Source organism: Platalea leucorodia (assembly GCF_965183815.1).
Source record: "Platalea leucorodia genome assembly, chromosome: 9".
NCBI lineage: Eukaryota > Metazoa > Chordata > Aves > Pelecaniformes > Threskiornithidae > Platalea > Platalea leucorodia.
The window spans coordinates 14,089,970-14,112,422 of NC_138831.1; the positions used below are offsets into that span (position 1 = coordinate 14,089,970).

Consider the following 22,453-nt stretch of genomic DNA (forward strand, 5'->3'; position numbering starts at 1 on the left):
GTGCATATGTTTGTGCTGTATTGAGGATCTTTGTGATTCTTTGCTGAGGTTTGTTCCCGCCTAAAATGCAGCTGTCTGATAACTGGGAAGGGATTGAGCCGAGCTGTCTGCTTCTCATGCAAAGTTAATTCCATCTTGCTGTACCTTGCTTTCCCTTCAGGTACTTCCAATGTTTACATTTTGTGTTCTCTTTGGTGTACCTTTTCTGTGCAGAAACTGCTGGATTTGTCTGCTCTGTGTTTTTGTAAGTATAGCGAGCCTGGTCATTGCTTTGATGTCCCTTCTGCTACCATAGCTATAAAACCACAACTGGAGGTAGTGGGGAGGGGATGCTAATTGTAGAGTTTGGATGAGAAAAATAAAAAAGACCTTGAGGTTTTACTAAAACCTCAGATTAGTCACACAAGTCCATTGCCACAGACTGTTTTGCTCACTGTGCATGCAAAAGTGATGCGAGTCCTAACTTGGAGAAGTACCTTTGAGACGGTGCAGCCTGAGATTCCAAACAGTTAACTACTCTAAAGAGCAATGTGATATTCGTGCAGGTTTAAATTATGGCTAATACAAGATTAAAGTTAAGCATTGTGTTGGCAACTAGACATCAAAGTACCTCCCCCCCCCCAAAAAAAAAAAAAAAAAAGAAGGGGGGGAGTGTCAGGAAAATGAGTTGCAGCCGTAGACTTAAACTTAGTAACTTAAAAAGAAAAACTTTTATCCTTCAGAAATTTTGAAGTGCCTGTCACTTAATGTTCCTTCCTTCAAGTCGTGGTTAAAGGCTCATTTCAGAAAACCACAATGACTCAGCTACTTTGAATATCTGTTCAGTTAGCATGTGGCTCATATTGGAAGCCCTAAGATTTTCTCCCACCTCCAAAGATGATTTTTATTGGTGGATACTTTATTGGAAGTATCTTTTGCACTATGATAATTTTAAACATACTTTAAATATTTAGATTTTTAAAGAAGTGTAAAGGCATAATACCCTGATATTGGTAAGTAGAAAGGAGAACATTTGTTTTTAAATATTATTTTGCAAATGCAAAGGTAAGTTTATCTACGCTTTTTTTTCCGCATTTGAAAGTGACTGTTTCAGAAATGGTGCTGTCTAATGTTTATTGCAGTATAGTGCTGGGTTATTCTAATTTCTGCTGAAGGACTGAAAACGAGTTCCTTGGATATTTTTTGGATTGAATCAGTTAACTTGAAGAAATGAACAGTTCCTCCTACGGTGCTTTGGCCCCTTCAGATCTGTGTGCTGGTCAGACAGCGCCTTCAGAATGCTCCATGGACATCCTTGCATGCATCAATACGTACATCTTGTTGTGACCTCAGATAAATTCTTCTGTGTTCCTCTGTACAGCACTACATGTTCTCAAGGACAGGACCTGCCTAGTTCTGTTCTTTATGTTCTCAAGCTCTTCACTTGGGAATGGTATGGGTGGCTTGGAGAGAGTTGGGTCTGGACAAGAGCTTTCTCAGAATCAGTTGGGTGGCCTGGTGAGAGATGCTTCTGAACACATCAAAGAGAATTTCTGAGTAAAACCTATATAAATATACTTAGAACTAGTAGATTGTACAGGAAGGAGCTGTGTGAATCTATCCTTTGGTGTGGTAGGGCTGCAATATATCTTTTTATCCTTATTTAGTTGACAGAAGCTTGAGGGTGGTAGGAGGAATAGATGATAGTGACCAGGTATTTGTGATGATTAAGAAAAGTAAGGTGTTTAATGGAATAACCCTTCCATAAGACATAGTGATCTACAGGATGACTTCTTTAGTAGTCTGAGATGGAGCTTCATCAGGCAGCATCCTGTGTGGGTTTTCTGTGCTTACAAGTCTGTGGCACAACCAGCTGTCAGGTTGGGCTTTTTAGATTCGTATGGAGCTAGTCCAACCTCTCGATTAATATTTATGCAACTGACTGAATTGCTGAAGTGGACATCTTGCTTTGCAATGATTCTTGATTACTAGCATCATGCTGGTGCTAGATCTGAGAACACAGAAATAATCTCTTATTCATTTTTCCCTGTATTTCCCTGTTGGTACACAGAAGTGTTGCCATGGAGGAGAGCGTGGGGTGGGAGTAGGCAGGAACCAGCTGCTTTAGGGCCACGCTGGGAGGAAGACTGGGGGAGGATAATGCATGAAGTCTGCTCTTGCAAACAGTCCTAGGAACTTTGCTGTCAAGTGTTGCGTGCATTTGTTATGGAAGAGCTTTGCAGGCACGTAAGGAAGGGTGGGTCTTTTAAAGAGAGGAAATTGGCTTTCTCTGCACTGCTTGGGAGGGAAGAGGTTACAGAGCTAGCATGCATGGTGGAATTCATGGGCCTTTGTTTTTAGTCAAGAGTGCCTTGGCAATCTTGTGCGCCTTCATGCATTGTTTAAACAAGTACTGCTTTTTAATGATGTGGCCCTTCAAGGATGTACAGTACAACTGTAAGACTTTTTAAAATTTTTAATCTAGCCAGCACAATGAATTTGCTGATAATTCAGTAACGCTCCTTTACCTGGAATATGCTTATGACCTGGCCGGATGGTTTTTTGTCTGTGTGTATTAACATTTGTTTGTCTCTTCTCATGAGGGCAGGTGTTCCCTAGAGTTCACTTTGGGTAGCTGTGTGCTGTTCGAGGCTGAGATTTGCGATAGCTTTTGAAGCCTTTTCCTGTTGGTCATATCTCCACAGAGCAGCAAATTGGCAATGCAGGACTGGATGCAATGCTGGAATTACATGAGATACCATTATTGCAATTGGATGACCCCTTCTGCTTGCTTCTGTCCATATTATCTTTTTGTAAATGTAACGCAGTGGTCAGTCGTGGGCATGACTGAGTACAGGTTTGATAAAAGAAGTGCTTCTCAACTGCTCCTATTCATTAGGAAGTAAAAATCCTGAGTACTAAGAGATCAAGGAAGATAGCGTGATGTGATACTCTTTCTGCATGCCTGGCATCTCTGTCAGTGTTGCAATCATTTTGACCAATTTTTGTTACTGTTTTCCAATGGTTTCTGAACACTTTCATCATAAATCTACTAGACCTTACAAAGTGGAGACTGCACAGATAATTTCTTCATCAGATTTCATTAGAATAGAGCAAAAGGGTGTTCTGTTGCTGAAGTGAAGGATCCATCCTTGTTACATCACGATGGGTATATCAGCAGGCTCGGTTTAAATATTTTTAGCAAAAAAAAAAAGTTTATTTGTATACATAACAAGCATATGGCTTAACGCTTCTACTCAGCAGTTATCTGGATGTATTTATTAGTAAAAGTACCACGTGGGGATGTTTGACAAGAAAAACTTGTTCTCTGGAATAAGGTTGGGGTTTATGAAGTTAATTAGTATTCCACAAGGAGCTCTCAAGCGAAGGCTGAAAGCTTTCTGATTTTAGCGGTCAATTGTGTCCCCAAACATGGGTTGTCTGAGAGCGTGGGCTATCTGATGACAATTTTTAAGATATGTTATTGTAAAGAAGTGGAGATAATGTGCATGAGAATTATAATATTTGGCAATGTTTGTAGTAGTGCAAGTTTGGGGATGGAATACAAAAACTCTGTTATATCCTTACTTTGGCAGATTGTGTGCTGTGACCTACCATCACACTTCCAGCCTCAATATTTCCTTCTGAAAAATGTGACTACTCTCACAATATCATAGTAGCTGTTTGGCTCAGAAACTTGCTGCTATACAGTGCACACGATTATGCAGTGCTTTCCTTGAGCAGCTCATCTATTTCTCTTTAAATATTGAGTCTTTGTAATGTTTTTAACCATACTTTAAATGGCTTCACCTTGTAAAAGCCTTCAAAGGTTTTTGAATGACCAAGAGGGGAAAACTGCACAGCGGAAGCACTCCTGGGCTGCCACACTGCAGGAGGATGCAAGGCATTAATGACCGCTTAAGGTCCTTAATAGTTCTCTGTTTCTATGACAGTTGAAGATCATGGAAATATAATTCACTGAATACAAGTTTGTACCAGCCAATATCTTTTGGCTAAGTCTTATAATCCTTCTTTCTTAAAAAAGTTCTTTATTTAACTTAATGTTTAGTATTGTTAGTGCTCTGATCTTTAGTAAGAAAATAATGGATTGGTGCCTGAATATATCTAATGTGCCATTCGTGTATTTGAATTGAAAAGTGGCAGGCTTTTTGAATATTTTCAAAGGGCAAATAGAAGACATGCTCGGTATCTGGAAGTTCACCTTTTAAAAATCCAGAGACATGGCCCAAGTAAAGTTAAACCACTGCTCCTAGTCACTTCCTTTTCATGCTGTGAGTGACTTACTAAAACTGAAAGCCAATGAGGAAAGTCCCAAGTGCTCATCCAGATCTAAAAGCTCAGGAAATTACAGAAAGTCGACTTTTCACATCTATGTCACTTAGTTTTTTGTTTCACATATCCTCAGGTGTTTTGAGGGGAGTTTTTATTCTACTTGTATCAGTTATCTTTGAATAAGGTCCAGATATTTAATCACTACAGTTGGTGTTTTCCATGATTAAGCCTTTGGATAGCATCAGTGTCTGGGTTTCGTTTGTAATCTGCTGAAATAGTCTTTATTTCTTGACTCCCAGGCAGAATCCAGTTTTTGAGCATCTCTAATATCAAGAATACTTGCAATCCATCTTTTATAATTCATGTCTAGTTTATTGTATGAGAGTCACTTGTTGGTTAAAAAGGCCGATGTACTTGTTTTTCCAAAAGCATGTGTTAAAACACTTGTGGGTAAAAATTATCCCTGGGGTCTACAGATGAGTAAAATAGTCAAGTGCTACCTCTTACTACAGTGATTTTCCTCTGAAGTCATAAATCCAGAAAGCATTGTTTCAGACCTCCTCCTTGGGAAAGTTGGCATGGGATGGTGCATTGAGTGCTCTTGTTGTCGGTGCCAAGGGCCATTTTTTAGTGGTGGAAAACAGCAACTGGCACCATAGCAGGTGAAACGCCACTGGTCAGACGTCACTGTTGATGTAGTTCTTGTGAACTCCTGTTAAATTTGCAGCGGAGCAGAAGAGGGCTGCAGTAATTTTTAAAACACTCCATCACGTCTGTGAAACCAGCAGGGTTAGGTCCTGCCTCTGAAGTGTTATTCGGTCCATGGGACCAAATTTGAGTGGGGCTGCCTTCACCATGAGTCGCCATTTCAGGCTGTCCTGGCATCCTCCCACCAAAAGATTTCATCTGCCTGCTCTGTTTCTCCATTTCAACCTGCAGACCAACAGTTGCAAATCGATATCAAATTTATTGGATATAATTGGGGTTTTTTTAGTTGCTTCTGCTGTTTCTGAATGCTAAGATCTTGTGTAGAAAAGGAAAATCAATCTGAAACCTGATTAAATTAATCTGAAACCTGAAATCCTGAAAATCAGGGCATAAACCTGACGTAGATCTGGAAGTAGAGGCTGGACCACCTGACAGAAGCAACCAGGAAGCAGTTTTAATATGATTGTGATATAAATAATAATTGAAAAAAAGACAGTAATTGAAACAAATGAAGGAAGAGAAGGGACAGAAGCAGGCAATGTTAAAAGAGGACTTCAGTGCATTTTTCTGAACTGCTGCTTTGAGGCTACTGACAAAGGTGGTATTTGTGATCAGAGATGACTATCTTTGCTGACTCTGTGCGGATATGAGTGTAGGATGTGTTCAGACAGTGATGCAGCTGGTGTTATTTAATAGCTCTCACCAGCCCATCCATCACTTTTGAATCCAGCTTTCTTCGCTGATTGATATGTTACCATTATGTCAATAAGGCAGCTTGAAAGATGGCTTAAAACATTGAAAATACCTAATTATTGTTCTTTCTGGAAAAGGAAATTTTTAAAATTGATTTAGCACTAAGTGGTTTGAATACATTTATTTTCTCTAGACTTTTCAGAAACAAATACAGGTAGGGCTGTTTGTTGTGGTGGCAATGGTCATGCCTTGAGGGCAAGATGATAATGTACAGTCCTTTTTGGCGCTTCCCTTGGCAATGCAAATGCCTTGATGCATTGCTGTTATTGCCTGAGGGCTTCATTACAGTTCCATCACAAGGATCAATTAAAAGGCTGGGAAAATGCATTCTGATTTAAAGCACATCAGTTTCGGTGTTAAGGAAAAACAATTATCAGCAGCGTGGTGATAGCTAGGTAAAGGTTCAACTGTCAGTTTTTCCCCCTCGTATTTTTCAGTTGATGATGCATTGCTGTGAAGGCCTCCCAGCTGTGACTGTCAAATGCCCCACTAATCTACAGATTTGCTCATCTTTTTGCAGCTGGCAGGAGAGGGGACTGAAATGAATGGATCTGTTGATTCACACACACTGTGAGGAGGCAACAATTAATAGGCTTTGAAATTCAATGACTGGTAAATATTGTGTTCTTGAAAATAAATTGGCTTAGGAAGCAAGCAGCATTCGGGATTGAACGCACAGGTGGATACTCCTTTTGCTTGGCTTTGGTAGGGTGCCGGTGTGACTGCTGCAGAGAGGGAGTGCAAATTTAGAAAGCCAAGTATTGCAAAAATGGAGCACCTGAGAGCTTGGGGCAGGGGACCTCCTGCTTTGGCTGGTGCAGCTCTTGTGGCAGAGCGATAAGAAGCCTTGAGGTCCATCACTTGCACATTCTTACTGTGGTATCAGCATAATGGCTTTTTTTTGGTTCCTTTTGTCTCAAGGATTTCAGGGAAATAAGGCAGGCATTGTCATGTGAAATTACAGCACCTAAAAACAAACTTCTTGGTCTGCCTAATAATTAGACAAGAAGTTAAAGAAATGAAACCGATGGTTTCCTTTACAGATATGTTTTAACTCCTTAATTTATTGTATGAAGTTTTGGTGTTCCTGTTGCAGGCTGTTCTCCAGGGACATAATCAGTCGTAATAAACAGAGGAGTCCTAGAAGCTGCTGTGTTCACTGGAAAATAGACACCAAGTTAACACAGTGTTTATTTCTGCAAAAAGCTTACACTTGGAGCCTGTATGAAACATCCCTTAGAGATGGATGATAGCGTGTTCTACTTCTTTTTTCTGGAAGATAATGAAGTAGTAGAGCAAGCTAAAATAAATTGAATGACATCCATGTGTTTTAAAAAAGAAAGAAAAGAAAAAACCCAACTCAGTTTCTTTTGAAGTTGAAAAATGAACAGTATTCTCTTCAGCAATTCCACCGTTGCTGCTTGTCCTTGTCCAGTAGCACACTGGCAGCTTTGTACAGCAGAGTGAAATGTGTCAATCTAGGATACGCAGTGCATTTTTAGGATTTAGATTTTTGGTTTTGCGTGCTCACTGCACTCAGGTGCCAAGCACTTTAGGTGATGGTAAGTGCCCCATCAGCATCTCTTTCCAGACGTAATCTATGGCGATTCCGATGCCTAGTTAGAATGATGGTGTTGCATTGCATTAAAAAACAAAACAAAACAAAAAACAAACAAACAAAAAAACCCCAAACCAACAAACTCCAGTAAGAATGTGCTGTCGGCTCCTGCCGGCTGGGATAAATGCCTTCAGGCCTCTGCTGGCAGGCTCTGCTTCCGCTCGTGGTCGCTGAACATTTGTTCTTCCCATTTGCAATCCGGTCTAGTGAAGCTGGCTTATTCACATTTCTATTATCCAGCTGTCTCGCTTTTTTAATACAGTGCGGCTTTGCTGCTTTGGCTTCCAGCTCTCACTTGCCTTATTTGGTAAAGCAGTGCTCTTAAGCTGTTCCTGGAAGGGGCTGTTTTGCTGGTTTAGGGAGTATTTTCCGCTTTCATTTTTGATCTCTAAAGCTATAGATTGTGTTTTAACAGTGGTGCTGATGTAGTTTAACTCTTCAGTGCTGTCAAACTGGAATATTGTGCTTTTTAGAAGTGCTCGAAGTGTTTTATTCTCTGCTGTAACGCACTGGTATGCTGCTGCAGACAATTTGAGCAGAGCCAATGCATGGCAGCACTTATGTTTATAGCATATATATATACCTTGTCAGCATAATCTACTTTTTAGACAACCAGAGTGCAATCTTCAGTGCTAAGACTATGTTATGGAGGACTCGGCCAAATTTTAATTAGCTGCATGATTTGTTGGTGTCTTCTGTGCTCTGTTCCTGAGAAGGGGAGTGGTGTACAGCGACGGAGTGAACTTGGACAGATTGAGTAGTATCATTTGATAGGCTTCAGCAAGAGCATCTCTGGTCCTCTGCCAAAAGGATGGTGACTGTTTAGAGAGAGGTAGAGGGCCTCAGTAAGTGAGGTGAAAGAATCAAGCCGAGCCTAGGAACAGAAAGCAAGGAATAAAGCTTTCAGACTCAAAAACCAGATGCGGACACTGCTGTTTTACTCTGTTTGCCTGGGAGTGCAGCACAGTTCAGCAGCATGACTCTGCTCTATTCAGCTCCAGGGTGGTGTTTCCTACAATTAAGGCAGGTCTGGGTTTTTTGCATTTATCTTTGCTTTGCTAAGCTCTTCAAATAGTGCTGCTCAAGTCCATCTATAGTCAATTTACTGGAAGTCTGAACATCCATGTGGCAGCACACGCCTTATGGATGCTGTCTGTTACTGCCAGTGCAGCACTGGGTGACTGCATTTGTCACAGCTGGCTGTCCTCTGCAAGCTCCACGGAGAAGACGACAACTTGGGAATTCGCTTAGAATTACCTTGAAAATTGAAGAAACAATCTGACAAACAGTGTTGCAGTTCAGTGGAGGCATATGCCAAAGACTGCACTTAGTTGACTGCATCCAGGGAGCAGGAGGATGGGCACACGCGGCAGTGCGGTAGGAAAGGATCTGGGGATTGCAGGAATCACAGTTTGAATAGGAGTTGTCGATGCTGTGCTGTTACAAAAAGTGCAATTGCTGCCTTGGAATATATAAAAAGAAACATTGCCAAAAGACATAGTAATTATTTTTTCCAATTTTACTTCCTGGCAGAGCCTCAAGTGAAGTATCTTGTTTAGTACTGCACCTCATAGTTCCAGAAAGATAGGAGCCAACTAGAGAAAATCCAGAGGAGGGTAATGGTCAGGAACAAGACCAATTCGTCTTGCATCTTGGTAGTTGTGGGACAGAGGAGCCTGCAAATACTGCTGGGAGAGGGAGGAGGAGTTCTGTTCTGCATGCCCACAGGGGGAGGGAAAGAAGTAATGGGCTTAAATTGTAAAAATAAATAGGTTAGATACAGAAATAGTGGAGTGCTGGAATAGATGACTTCAGGAGATATGGCAGGAATGGAGGTAGGCATAGTTAATTCTGCCTTTGGGAGGGAAGGATGAGCTAAGTAAGCTTTCTAAGGGTCTGCCAGTCCTGTGAACCTGTGGTATTGGCAATACCACAGAAGGCAGTGGGGCCAGAGTTTAGGAAGATGGCGCTCAGTGCAGAAGGAAGGAAACAAATAAGCATTTCAGGCAAGAGATCCCAAGCACTTCATTAGCGTAAGAAAACTCAAAGCACTGAATTCAGTTTTATTATTTATTCAGTTCTTCCAACCTAGACTTCAATAGTATTATCAAATATTTATTTAACTTCCCTGTGTTTTATTTTTTGGCAACGGGGGTTTTCTTCAAGCCAAATGCATTTAAAAGCTGAAAATTGAGTTACTTTATTGAACAGATGAAAAGTTTGCCTTTTGCTTTGCGTGATGCTGTGGCGGCTTGTTTCTTATGACATGCACGCAAAACATTCTTAAATAGAAACGACGTTTATTATGCCGTTCAGTCACGTCAGCTCTGTCTGATAGCACAACCGTATTCTTTCCATACTGCTCAACATTGCCGCTTTCAGAGGGTGTTTGAAATTTGATCTTTCTTGTTCTTCCTGTGCTCGGACTGTCCGAGCCGTTCCCCGCTGCCTGCCCCCGCTTCCTGACCCGTTTTGAGCAGGAACCTTATTCCGGAAAAGCAGGAACAAGTGAAGAAGAAAACGTGAAAATGAAATCCAAGGGGCGAGCAGTCGAAAAAAAATGAAATGTGGCCAGCAGATGAATACACTTCGGTTTACTGCTGGCGTAAAACGTTACTGATGTACACTGAAAAGACCTGAAGATTTTGAGGAAGAACGTCCCGAGACTTGTGTTTTAGTGCCTCACAGGGAGATCTATCGTGGAAAGCGTTAAAAGGGAGATAGTGGATGGCGTCCTGAGTTAAGAATACAGCTCTCAAGGCCGGGACAAAGGCTAAAGCCATGACAGTTCACTTAAAAATGCTTCTGCACCTTTTATGCGCATTAGTTTGCTGAATACCTTTCATCTAAAGTACAAATGCTTCTCCTTGTAGTGTGTAAAACTTGATTTACAGTACTTGTGGGAGAGAGAGGGGGTTGGCCTTTGGACTTTCTTCTTGGCAAGATTTGCCTCTAGTCCAGGATTCCTTTTTGTGCTGGACCAGACACAGAGATGAGCTAAGACAGTAAAAATGTTCACTGAAACCAATAGCTTTCTTGAGGTCCTGGGTTAGCTCAAATTAATGTATGCAGTTGTGAACTCTTCTCTTGATTTTTTGTTTTTTCTTTTCTTTTTCCCTCTCCTCAACATTAAGAGGTTTGTTGTTTTTTGTTTTTTGTTTTTTTTTCTGGCTTGTATTTGTTACTACCCAGGAGCCATCGTGGTGCTTTGACTTTTTCTAAAGGTTCTTGAGCTTATTCTTAGCTTAAGTACCTTCTCTTGGTCCAAATTATACTTTGTGTTCATAAATAAGACCTGTTCCTTAATGCTTTCAAGGTTACCTGGCATATTCACTCTCTGCCCTTAACACTTTTCTCTGAGGAAACTCCGTGTGCTGTTGTCTTCATGCATCTCTTGTAGCCCTGTGTATTGCCCATCCAGGAACACGTTCTCCATCGTGGTGCCACATCTCAGAGACGGGGAGGCTGCCAGTTTTCTTGCATTCTTTAACCTGACCCCCTAGATGTCAAATGGGATGTGGTTTAGTTAAATGCATCAGTGGTTTTTTTTTATTTCTACTTGTGTTGCTGTCCCTTCTGGCTTTGTGTTTTCACAAAGCAACTTCACTCAGCATTGCTCGTACCAGAGACTGAAAAACGAATCTGGTCTTTCCTGCAAATGTTTCCTTTAGGAACTGCCTGTATATCCAGTGTCTAAATATTTCTCTCTCTTCGAGTAGCAGTTTTCTTTTTGAAGGAGACCAAAGAGGTTACATGCAGAAATAAAACAAACAGCAGTGTATTCTGAACTCTTTGGTACCTAAGATGATTACCTAAAGGTGTGTTTCTTGTGTTAGCCTTTTGGTAGTTTTTTGGGCACTTTGCTGCCATTGTGGTCCTGAGGGCTTTGGAGGGTGTTTGCTTGTAGTGTTGCGAGTTGTCTGTGCTTTGGTTCTCAGTTTACCCCAAGACATGGCAGTGTGTCCAGAGCCTCATGAGAGAATTTTCCCTGCAGGTGAAGAGCTATGTGTTTGCTCTTCCTTGTTAGAATAAAGTTATCTTGCTCCGTTTTTGCTGAAGGACAGCCTTAGTCCACAGTAAATTGCAGTACATCTAAAATGCTGTGTTTATTATTGTAAAGTTACTAACAATGTTGTGTGGAGTCATGTGCTAATTTATGTGTTCAAAAAGCCGTTGCTTTTTAATGAATGTTGCATTAATGAAAACTGTTGATTTAGTAGGCAATGATATTCAGTGTCCAGCTCTCAGGTATATAATTTTTTACTCTCTGAAATCACTGTTGCAGTCTTCTCCCTTTGTTTGGTTTGATACATCAGCTCTAAGTTAGCAACAATTACATTATTTCCTATGTTGTTACAGCTTGAAAAACTGAAGTAGCGATTTCCACTGGTAGAACTATGCATAACTGAGTACAATGGTAAGAGGGTGGTTACTCTCATGTCTTGCAGATATGAACTGAGGGTGGTTATTTTAACATAAAAATTAAAATATATTTAGATCATAAATCATGCAGGCTCTCCATTTAAATGCTGGTTGCAAGGGTGATTTTCCTCCTTTATTCTGCATTGAAAAGCAAAGCATTGAAAGCCCTTGAAAAAGGCAAGATGCAACAGCATGCAGAAGGGAGGTAACAGACTTCACAGCAGCAGAAACCTCTAATATATTTTGCCATGTAATTAGTTCGACATTTGAATCCTGAGTGATTGGGTTGATTTGCAGTGACATGTGTGGTAGTGACAAGATCTTTGGGCTTGGAATACAAATGCCCTTCTCACCCGTGCTTAAATTTTCCCCACTTGTGGCATGGCAGAACTGTTGGCAACATGAGATTTGACTTCAGTCGTTTTCTTGCACTGGGGTAAAACTGTGCAGCTCAGGTTTGTTTTCTCGCTTGTTTTGCTGGAGCTGCGGATGAAGTGGGCTCCGTTGGGACAGCAGGTCAAGTGTTTAGTGCATCCTGACAAAATATGAAACGAGTTGCTGTGCTCCCAGCAAAGCTTGTTTGCTGCAGATTGAAAATGAAAGGATGTCTTCTCATCACAAAGACAGTGATTTCAGTAGGATCTTTCTTTCTCCCTCTTTATGGAAATGCAGGAATGATTAATAATCAACACATTTCTGTAGCTGCTTTTGTTCTATATTCTTTGAACCTCTTAGGCTGTCATCTATTCATTTTAAACCTCAGAAGGAACAAGTACAGAAATAGATGATGTAGTAATCCAGGGGCTGCTGAGGAGGTGAAACTTGCCTGCGATTGAATATTTGCATTTTGTATTATTCTGTGTGCCTCCTGTGTGAAAATATTTCACTTAAACACAAAAGAGGTCTTCATTTTGTCTTTAAATAAATAACCTCTTCATCCTGTGGAGTGTTATCATCCTTGTGAGTGTATTAAAGCTGTGCAACTTTCTATAAAGTCAAGAACTTCTATTTGCAATATTTCCATCATTGCCAGCTATGTTACTTCATCTTCTTTGCTGCTACTTTTTATATTTAAAATAAAAATTAAAAAATACTATCCTTATGCTTATTCTCTACTGTGAGAGGCTTTGGCCTTGGGGAAATATCAGGTATCTAAGTATAGAAAAGTCTGAAGAGAAACTGCTAAATTTCAACAGGGAATTGCTAATTTTCTTTCAATTTTAGTATTGCTGCGCAAAAAGGAGTTTGGTTTTTTCAAGTAACGAAGAAACAGCTGTGTTGGTGTTAAATATTCAGTGGGTTTTGTAAGTGACTTATTTAAATATCTTCATCTTTATAGATTTCCCTCATCTGAAAGTACTCTGAAGTATGATTTTTGAGAGAGAGAATCATTTTTCTTGACTCTTACCTTTCTCCAGTTGGCATTTTGTAAAGTCTGAGTCTGTGCTTAAAAAAATGAAATACCGACACACCTTTTTGTTGCCAACAAAATATTTGACGCCTGCTTTCTCTAACTGCAGAAAATTTGGTGAGGGCTTTCTACTAAATGCTTAAAATAGCCAGGGGAGATTTGGAAAAAATGATGAGTGGTGTATTACACAACCAGCCTGGCTGAAGCTAAAAGTACTTCCAGATCATTTAGAAATGAGCACGCTAGAGAATGGCAGAGTAAGAAGAATCGTGTACTGTGACTCAAAACTGATCTGAGCTAATCTCTGAAAGTAGCAAAGATAGAAAGTTTTAATAGTGGCTGGTGTCCAGCTGTCACACAGCAAAGGCACCACTAAGAGCTTTGGATGTCGGCAGTGTCAGTTTAGCAACTTTTTGGGCTGTCTTCATATACTGAGGGTAGAATTGACATCATAACATCATTTAATGCCCCAAGTGGTGGGGAAACCCTCTGAAGGGAAGGCTGAATGGCATAGGTATGTTTGAGTTTGGGTTGTGTATTTCTAGGCAGCTTGTGGTGAAAGAAGGTGACTGTATCTTGGGTGGGCTCTGAAATACTCCACTTGCTTCTCCAGATCATTCCAGCCTCTCTGAAGTTAGTGGCTATTTGCAATTTTGGACTAGTCTTGCATTATATTTTACAGCAATCTCATTAATATATTGCCTAAATGCTACTTAAATTCCCATGCAACAGAGTCAGTTTTAAAAAAAGAAAGAAAAAAAATCAGTCTGGTCAGGTTTTTCATTTTGCTATGGAAGCAAAAATTGTGTGTACCCTATTGAATTGAACCTGACAGGTAGAACAGGACGGGGTTAGCCAGCAAGCCAGCTCTCATGGGGCAGCACCAAAAGGGAGCTTATCGATGTTACGTGAAACAGTGATGGTCCATTTCTTAAATCAGGCCCTGCGTCTGTGAGCCCAGATGCTGTTACCCCTTTAGAGGGACTGACCACAAGATAATTTTCACTTGCCCAGCGGCAGCTTACCTGCCCCCATGCAATGCAGTTCGTGTTCACTGCGGGGTGGAGGTAGAAGCACTGCGGAGGCTCAAGGTTGGCTGAAAGTTCCCATTACAGGATGCTTTTCCAGCGTGATGGTTTTAAGTTTTACTGGTTTGGCTAATATATATATATATTTTTTTTTTATTTATTTTTGCCAGGTACTTTTCCCAGATATGTTTTTAAAAAAAAGGTCTGTGTTCCTAAAAAGTGATTGGCAAAATACTGTGGTGATGGTTAAGGGAAAACGCCCAGCCTTTTCTTTGTAGAGTTCTGGTTCCTTATGCTTTGGGAGTATAAGGTGCCTTGGATGATGAAGTTGGGAAACCTTGGAAGATGAGGATTGTCTGGGCAAAACATAATCCCTCCTCAAGTATTAGGTGGAGACCTGTGTATTGCTGTCATGGGGGGAACAGTGAAGAGGTGGATTAATCATTTGTTGGGGGCCAAATAAATTAATTGGGATGGAACTAGAGAATCTGACTGGTTTGGCTTGGACTGGCAGGAAAGGTTGGAAGTTTGGAGAGTATGACTGGGTAGGAAAGAAGCAAGATCTAGCACAAGAGAAAGGAATGGAAAGGGAAGAGGAGAAAATTAAAAGCATGGGGTAGAAAGAACTGCAGTTGGCGTAATGTAGCTGGCAACCTTCTTTCTTCATTGAACCCCAGAATACTTCAAAACATAGAATTTTCTGGTGTTTCCAGTGTCCTTGATTTTGATTATTCCTCTGTGATGCTGGTACTTGCAGAAGATAACCAAACGTTACTGGAAATATTTTTGTGAGCTTCAGGTGGCAGAGACCCATGTGGGAATCCAAATGTCCAAACAGTGGGAGCATTAATGTGTCACATGGTGCAATTATGGTCTTGGTCAGTCCACTTTATTAGATCAAAGCAATTGCTGACAAAAGAACATGATTTAGCTTGGAAACGTTAAAATGCACATTTAATACATGTCCATATAACCTTCATTCATCATCCATGTTCCTGATGGGGTAGTAGGCAATTATGCAATCACTTTTTCCTGCAGGACCTTTGTTCGGTGTTCAGGCTTGATGATGTGTCATCATTTCATCAGCGGTTACGTAGTGTTTTATTTTTATACTTATTCAGTGTGCAATTCTGCCATTTTTCGCTGTATATCATGAAGATCTGAAAAGAAAATGCATTCCTTCATGGTTAGTATTCAACGAACAGTGTATAATAAGATGTAATTACTTTGCAGTAATAGCTTTATTTGTCACCTTTCCTGTGTGGCTAAAGCTGCTTGAATCCATGATCAGAGCAGATAGCTGATTGTTTCAGCTGCTTTGGCTTCATTTTGGATCTGTTAGAAATAGACCTAACTTTCATAGTATAGTGTCTGACAAGTAGTTGGTTTATCTTACAGAGTCATCACTACTGTGGGTTGCAGATTGCTGACCGTGATGGTACTCAGTAGCACATCCTTGCATGTTGACTTTTGTAAACATGTAAGCCTATGGAATCTGGAGATCTAAAAGTCTTCTGGCCATAAAGTTCATGTAGTTTGACCCACGGTGAAATACATTTGGTACTAACCAGCCTTTGGTGGTCATATTAAGGTGAATAAGGCTAAGTTTAACTCCTCAACCACTTAAGAAATAGATTTCATAGAACAAATACTGGAAAAAAGCACTGGGTGTTTTTTGTTGTTTTAGATCTGTAGCTTTGTAACTAGGAAGAAAACCTAAGAAAAACACGTTATGTCTTCTCTTCTTGTGTTGGACAAGGTCAAACACTTGCACACCTCTCCCCTGTGCTACAGGGAAGAGAAGGGGGCTGCTTGCAGTTAACAATTTAGAAGTTAAGCCTAACTTGACAACTTTCTTGACTGAAAAGGATGGAAAAAAGTACACTTGCACTGTGACTAAATCTAGCATACAATTAATTCTTCTATGCAGTTCTGTGTGTTAATTGCTGTCATTGTGTGAACTGATGGTTTAAGCAAAAATAGAAAATTTTATAACTGGTGTGTTGCTTACAGTGCATAGTCTTAGCTTAAAGTGCCAGCCTGCAGTGGCTTTTTGAATCTGTTCTGTGCTGTCAATCTCTGTGAATCATCTTTATGTAAATGAAAAATACGTTGAAGAGAGCAAACCTGAAAAGTGTAGTTTGCACTTCGTTTTCTACTTTTCTTGTTTGTTCAGAAGCTATAAGCTGGTAGTGTCAAAGTGGAGGTGAGTATTTCTGGATAGATGCGATTAAATCTCCTTCCACATACCCTCAGCTCGTTCTCTTCTTCCCCAGTATGTGTCACCCATTAAAGATCCCCAGTGCCATACCCAGCTCCTGCTGTATCTCTTGCTGGTATACTGGGCCACCAGCTAAGCAGGCTGTAGGAATTGCTGTGGTGGTCTGGGACAAGCTGATCAGCCCATTTGGCAGTCGGTGGCTCACTGTGAGATGAAACGACAATCTGCCACTGGTGCTTCACCCCATTAGAAGGGGATTTAGTTTTGAAGACAGACCTTTGCCCTTCTGTGAAAGGTGTTTGATATTGCCTGGTGTGCTCTAACGGTGCTTTGAGGATGGATTACACAGGCAGAGCCACATCAAATAGGTCTTTTCTTTAAGAAAGGCATGAAAAGAGTGAAGGTGTCCATCTCAGATGGCATCCTGAGGTAAAATTATAAAGGTTTGTCTCAGGTGGGGCTCAGCCCCTTTGGCAACTTCAACCTGTGGCAGAGCTGAAATGACTTGTCTTCAGTGTGGGGTTTTTCCCGTTTTGGTTGACATGCATCCAATGTGTCTGTTAGCAAGGTAGCTCATAAGCAGCTGTGCTTTTCGAACAGTGAAGATAAAACCCCCAGGTAGGTCTCTCCCCAGCTTGCTGCTTCCCAAATTGCAATGCTTGCCTGTAAGAATACACCAGGAGCCTTGAGAAAGACCACGTGAATTAGAAGCCTGAAGTCTTACATCCATGTCATTGCCAAAGAGGCACTGGGAACAGCCTTCTGGCTTTTTTGGCACTTTGTTTAAACTTCTAAGCTGCCACTTTAGGCACTGTCTTTGAATAGCTTAATTTATTTTTTTGCGTTTTCAGTTGCTTAGCAACAGAGAAGAGAAAAAATAGTAAACACAGCTAATTTGGTTTTATTACTGATAGGTTAGCATCTCTTTAATATAAAAATGTATTTTTAGTAAGACTAATGAGCTGTAATTCCTGGCTTTTGCCAGGCAGAATGTTAAATAAACAGGGTCGATGGACTAGGTGAAGAACCCAACACCCCAAGGGGTTTACTGTTACCTGGAACTATGCTTTGAATGTCTGTGCTTGTACATGCTATTGTTTGGGGGTATTTTATGCTGCTGCTACTTTATTAGGTGAGTTTCTCCAATTCTTTGTGCCTCATTTTCCCTAGAAATAGAAAGGATTTGACTTAAAAACTAAACAAACAACAAAAAAACCCCCAAAACCAAAAACCCCCAACCTAACATTAATTGTGTGAAGTAGCGTACCTGCTAAAGTAGAAAAAAAAGTTGTAAGTGTGTAAAATGGATCTGTTTGCCTGGGAAACATTGAAATGTGTTACCGTTTTAGCATGGTAGCGTTTTTGACTGGGACAAGTTACAAATTTTCTGGTCTTGCATCAGATGTTTGGCAGCAACAGTTAATTTTTATCGTTCATGGGGCAACATTCCTGTTGCTCAAAAAAGCATTTGTCTGATCAAGAGCTTTTTGGAATTTGTTTATAAACCTTTCCTTGCTGCTGGAATATTTGGACAATGTTAGCAGCAAAAATCCAGATAATTACAAATGGTTGAAGCAATCTCTCTGTTTATTTTATCTGTTTTTATAGATTGCCTGTTCAAACTATGTCCCATGAACCGGTACTCTGCTCAAAAGCAGTTCTGGAAAGCAGCAAAGCCAGGAGCTAACAGCACAACAGATGCCGTGCTACTCAATAAACTGCATGTAAGTATTCATGTTTAGGCTGCTGTTCGTCATCAACACTCTCATCCATACTGCTTTAAATCAGTATTTCCAATCAGCTGACAGAGTTAGCCTGGAAACACCAAGAAAGTCTATAGAAAACAGTATACAAGACTTTCTGAGATGTGCACTGAAATCTAACTCTTTAAACATCCTCTCATTTATGATAACATGCTGTTCAAGGTCTGTGTGTCCCAATATCTGTACATATGATACTGGGTTAGAGTCATGGTAGCCATTTAAGCTTTTGTTGTTAACCTGTGCTAACCTGCAGTAGTGCTCTATGTGGGCATTTCGGCTCGTAACAGCATAAAAATGGGACCCTTCAAGCAACTATGCAGAGCAGAGGATTCTCAGGCGTTGCATCTTGCCGTGGGAAGCCACGGGCATTAATTGTGCTGGCAGATGCCATCTGAGCTACTGGTCTGATAAATCTATTGGGATTCCTCAAACAAACATAGCTGCTGTTGATACATGTAAAGATTGATGGATAATTATGAGTAATTATAAGGCCAGACAGCCTCTCCTTCCTTATTAGCTTGCAGTATTTAATATTTTCTGGGTAAAATGTTGACATTCAGCAGTTGAAAACCCAGTAAGGCTGGGTAAGGATTGCTGTTTTTAGAATTCCTATATAAAAAAAAGCCAACTTAACTTAAATACCATCTGTTGACTTTAGAGTTAAATAAACTCCATGTTTATGTTAAAATTACATAGCTAGAGTACTTCATGTCAAAATTACAATTCTAAATATTTTTAGTTTCTTTAAGCCTATATTAAGCTCATTGTAGACTGAAATACAAAATGGCCTTGTAGGAGAGTGTCATTTGCTGATTGCCATATGGCTGCCTTGCTCCTGAATTTCACAAAGGCTGAGTGTTTGACTCATTTTTCTTCTGAAAACATAATTTTATAACCTAGAAGTATTAACTTGGCAAGGAGAAAGCTATTTTGGTACTGGCTGTAGCACAAAGGTCCCTCACTTGTGCCGTGTTTCTCCTGCCCCTTTAATAATGATAAGAGAAGTAGACCATGCCAGCAAGCTTTCAGTAACAGGAGATTCTGGCTTTGGTTTTTCTGGTGTATAGGGGAAGAGGAGAGTTTATGCCTGCAGGTTATGTGTGTGAGTTCATGGATTTTAAGAGAAAGTATGGTCTAAATACTGCATCATGTAGAAGAAAAGTACTGTGTAATTGCCCTGGATTCCAATGTCATTTGAAGTTGTCTTCTCTTTCCTCAGTACATGCCAGTTCAGGCGTTTGGGACCTGTTCCTCTTCGTCTGACACTTTACCATTTTGTGCCGGGGTCCTTATGGAAATACAGGATTAGATTTTTCCAGTATTTAGCCCCAGCTGAGTCATGTTTGTACAGAAATGTACCACTATGCATGAACTGCTTGATAGATTTGGTGAAAGGATTTGAGTACTTTACAGTTTTACTGAAATTTATTTAATATGCATCACTTTGACATAAAGGCTAATCCTTTATGTAGCATGTGCCAAATCAGGTCTTCACTGACCTGGGGCTGATGCGTGGCTTTAAAATAATTTGATCCCGTGTACATCACTCATATATCAAAACTTATTTTTCTGCCAATCATATGGGTACATGTGTCATCTTTTCCATTTGTTGGCACATGGAATACACTAAAAACCCCTGTGTTTTCCATGATGTGTATTGGGGGGGCTATGCCCTGAAACACGTGCATACAATTGTTAGCTCTGCCTGTGATTATATTTCTTTATCAGTGCATATAATTTCTTATTAAATTGGTGATGCAAGATGTATTCATCATCACTTGCCTTTTTTGGCTTCTGTTTGTCTGCTGCTGGAATTTATTGTCTGCTGTGGAGTGCTTAATGCTGAGGTCAGGTTATTTTAAGTTAATGCCATTTAAGGGATTTAAAATCTGGGACACTTGTCTGTCTTTGGTATCAAGAATCAGTGCTGGTTGAGAAGCTGACATCTAGTGGCCAGAGAAAATGATTCTTTCTTCTTGAATGATTGTCAGTTTTGGTGTGTGCTTTTGAAATGCATCCAAAGTCTTAATCGGATTTTCACAGAATACACTATTTTCTTCATTTATTTAATGCAGCACCCGGTCCAGTGCAGGCAGAGAAGTCCTGTCTTCTGTGTGTGCCCTTGATAGTTGAGAGGGCCCTAGTGTCTTGAAGAAATCCTTTCTCGACAGAATACTTTGAAATCAAGCAAAAAATGTTGAGAGAAAATTATGCTGCAGTGTATTTCTGAATATATTTTTGAATTTGAATGAGCAGCTGTATTCCAGGTTCTCCTGGAGCAAGAGCCAGCTATTATACCTAGCACAGCTTCTAAAAATAGCACATTTTGTATAAGCTGAAGATGCTGAAATTTTATAACAATATACAGATAGCTCTTCCTTTGCAGTAGCTAAGCTTCGTCCTGTGCTATTACTACTTTACCTTACTACAGTTAGGAACTGTGGGCACTTTCTCCTCCAGGAGAAAACTGGACCTACTATAGTCCTTGAGGTCTGAGAACCAAACCATAAACATTGATCCTTAGCTTCCAAAAAAGTCTAGTTTTAAATTACTGTCTACCGCCAGGTATTGGTTAAAGCAAATAAAGATTTTTTTTTTTTTTTTTTTTTTAAATGAAAAAATTGTCTTTCATGTAAAGTAAGAGAGACTTTATTTACCAAATGTAATGGTTTAAAAACAGCCTGGGCAAAATAGCTCACTTCTTTTAAAACAAAACAAAGCGCAAGAGACTAGTTAGAAATTAAGCTATTAAGTGGAACAACGTATCCCTATGGTCATTCAATTTTGCAAGGGTTTTCCTTTTCATTACCATGTTAGTGTGGTACAGAAATGCCCAGCTGTATTTTCACAGCCGGTCTCCAATGTAGCGCAGAGTATCCTTCAGCCTCATAAAGTACGAACTCTGCTGCTGGGAAGTTGGGAACTAACGCACTCAGAGCTGCAGTGGGCATTTGTAAATGTCTTCTAAGTAATCCTGCTGCATGGTGAAGATGGTTAGAGTCATCATAAAAAGACAGGTTGTTGAAAAGTTGGGGCCTATATTGGCAAAGTAAAATAAAGACCCAAAGTTGACGTCCTTCTCTTTCAATTTGTATAGAAGTCAGTAGAAAGTAAGATAGACTTCCTGGCTTGAGTTGTTACCCATCCCTTTTCACCTTCCCTCCATAGGTGTCGTGTTGTCTTCTCATGGCTTGTCTTCTGTCTTGTCTGAGTTTTTCATCTCATGTTTTATTCCAAAATTTTGTCAAATTCTACCCAAATTACGGATTGATTAAATGGTGTGTCTATCTTCCTAAACAACTGAAAAAGGGAGATGGAAATGATGCTGTTGGAAGTTGGAAAAAGGAAAAAGCGGTGTTTCAGATGCTCACTGTTTTTCCAGTTCTTTGAAATACTCTTAAAGAACCTCGAGTGTTTGGCCACGCTTTTGATAAAACAGTCAGCAATTGAATTCTCCTTTAATTTCAGCATGCAGCAGATTTGGAAAAGAAACAGAATGAAACTGAAAACAGAAAGCTTCTGGGAACAGTCATCCAGTATGGCAATGTTATCCAGGTAGGCTGTGAACATCTTTGCAAGCTGCACAGGATTTTGCTGAAACTCCCCTGCTCAGTGTGACTTTAAATTTCTGGAATTCATGGACAAGAGTCGGTAGCTTTGCAGGGTGTGACAGTGTCCTGAAGTGGGATCCTGTGAAGCAAGAACTGGGCGTATAGCTATGATGGAGTCACTACTTTATTATGGGTTAATTGTGCTTTTTTTTTTTTTTGAGGTCACCATATGGTTGCTTTCTTCAGAAATACTTCTTAGAGGCTTCATTAGAGGTGGCCATTTGGAAGATGGCACGGGTGCTGTACAATGCCAAATATGGTCTATCACAATCAAATGTTTGACACATCAGATAGTAAACTGGCAGAGAAGGACAATCAGGCCATATAAGTAATGGCAGTCCACTGAAACAAAGGATATGCTAGGTCCCAGGGAATGGAAAAAAAAAAGCATCAAACCCAATAAAAATGGCAAGTACAATAACTGCATAATTAAAAAAGACAGGTCTTTAATAAATGGGAAACATAATAGGCAGCACGTGCAGGTTCACCCTGGAACCAAAGCAGACTTACTTCCACTAGGTAGAGTGCCTCAGCACTTCAGAAGTAGGGATAATTACCTGAGCGTTCTGAGCCTTAAATTAAGAAATTCCTCTACAAATGGTTTTTATTTTATTCTGCTGACATAATACCAGCCAACAGAGGGGTT

The 22,453-nt window shown here is 40.2% G+C and overlaps 1 protein-coding gene across 4 annotated transcripts in view; it reads left to right on the forward strand.

Annotated features, from left to right (window-relative positions):
* Positions 1-22,453, forward strand: part of ITPR1 (inositol 1,4,5-trisphosphate receptor type 1) — a 186,530-nt gene that overhangs the window by 38,455 nt on the left and 125,622 nt on the right. For all 4 annotated transcript variants that reach the window (XM_082321383.1, XM_082321382.1, XM_082321385.1 and 1 more), the window contains exons 4-5: positions 18,042-18,157; positions 21,665-21,751. In XM_082321383.1, the coding sequence (XP_082177509.1) occupies positions 18,042-18,157; positions 21,665-21,751 (203 nt within the window). The remainder of the gene's footprint in view (positions 1-18,041; positions 18,158-21,664; positions 21,752-22,453) is intronic.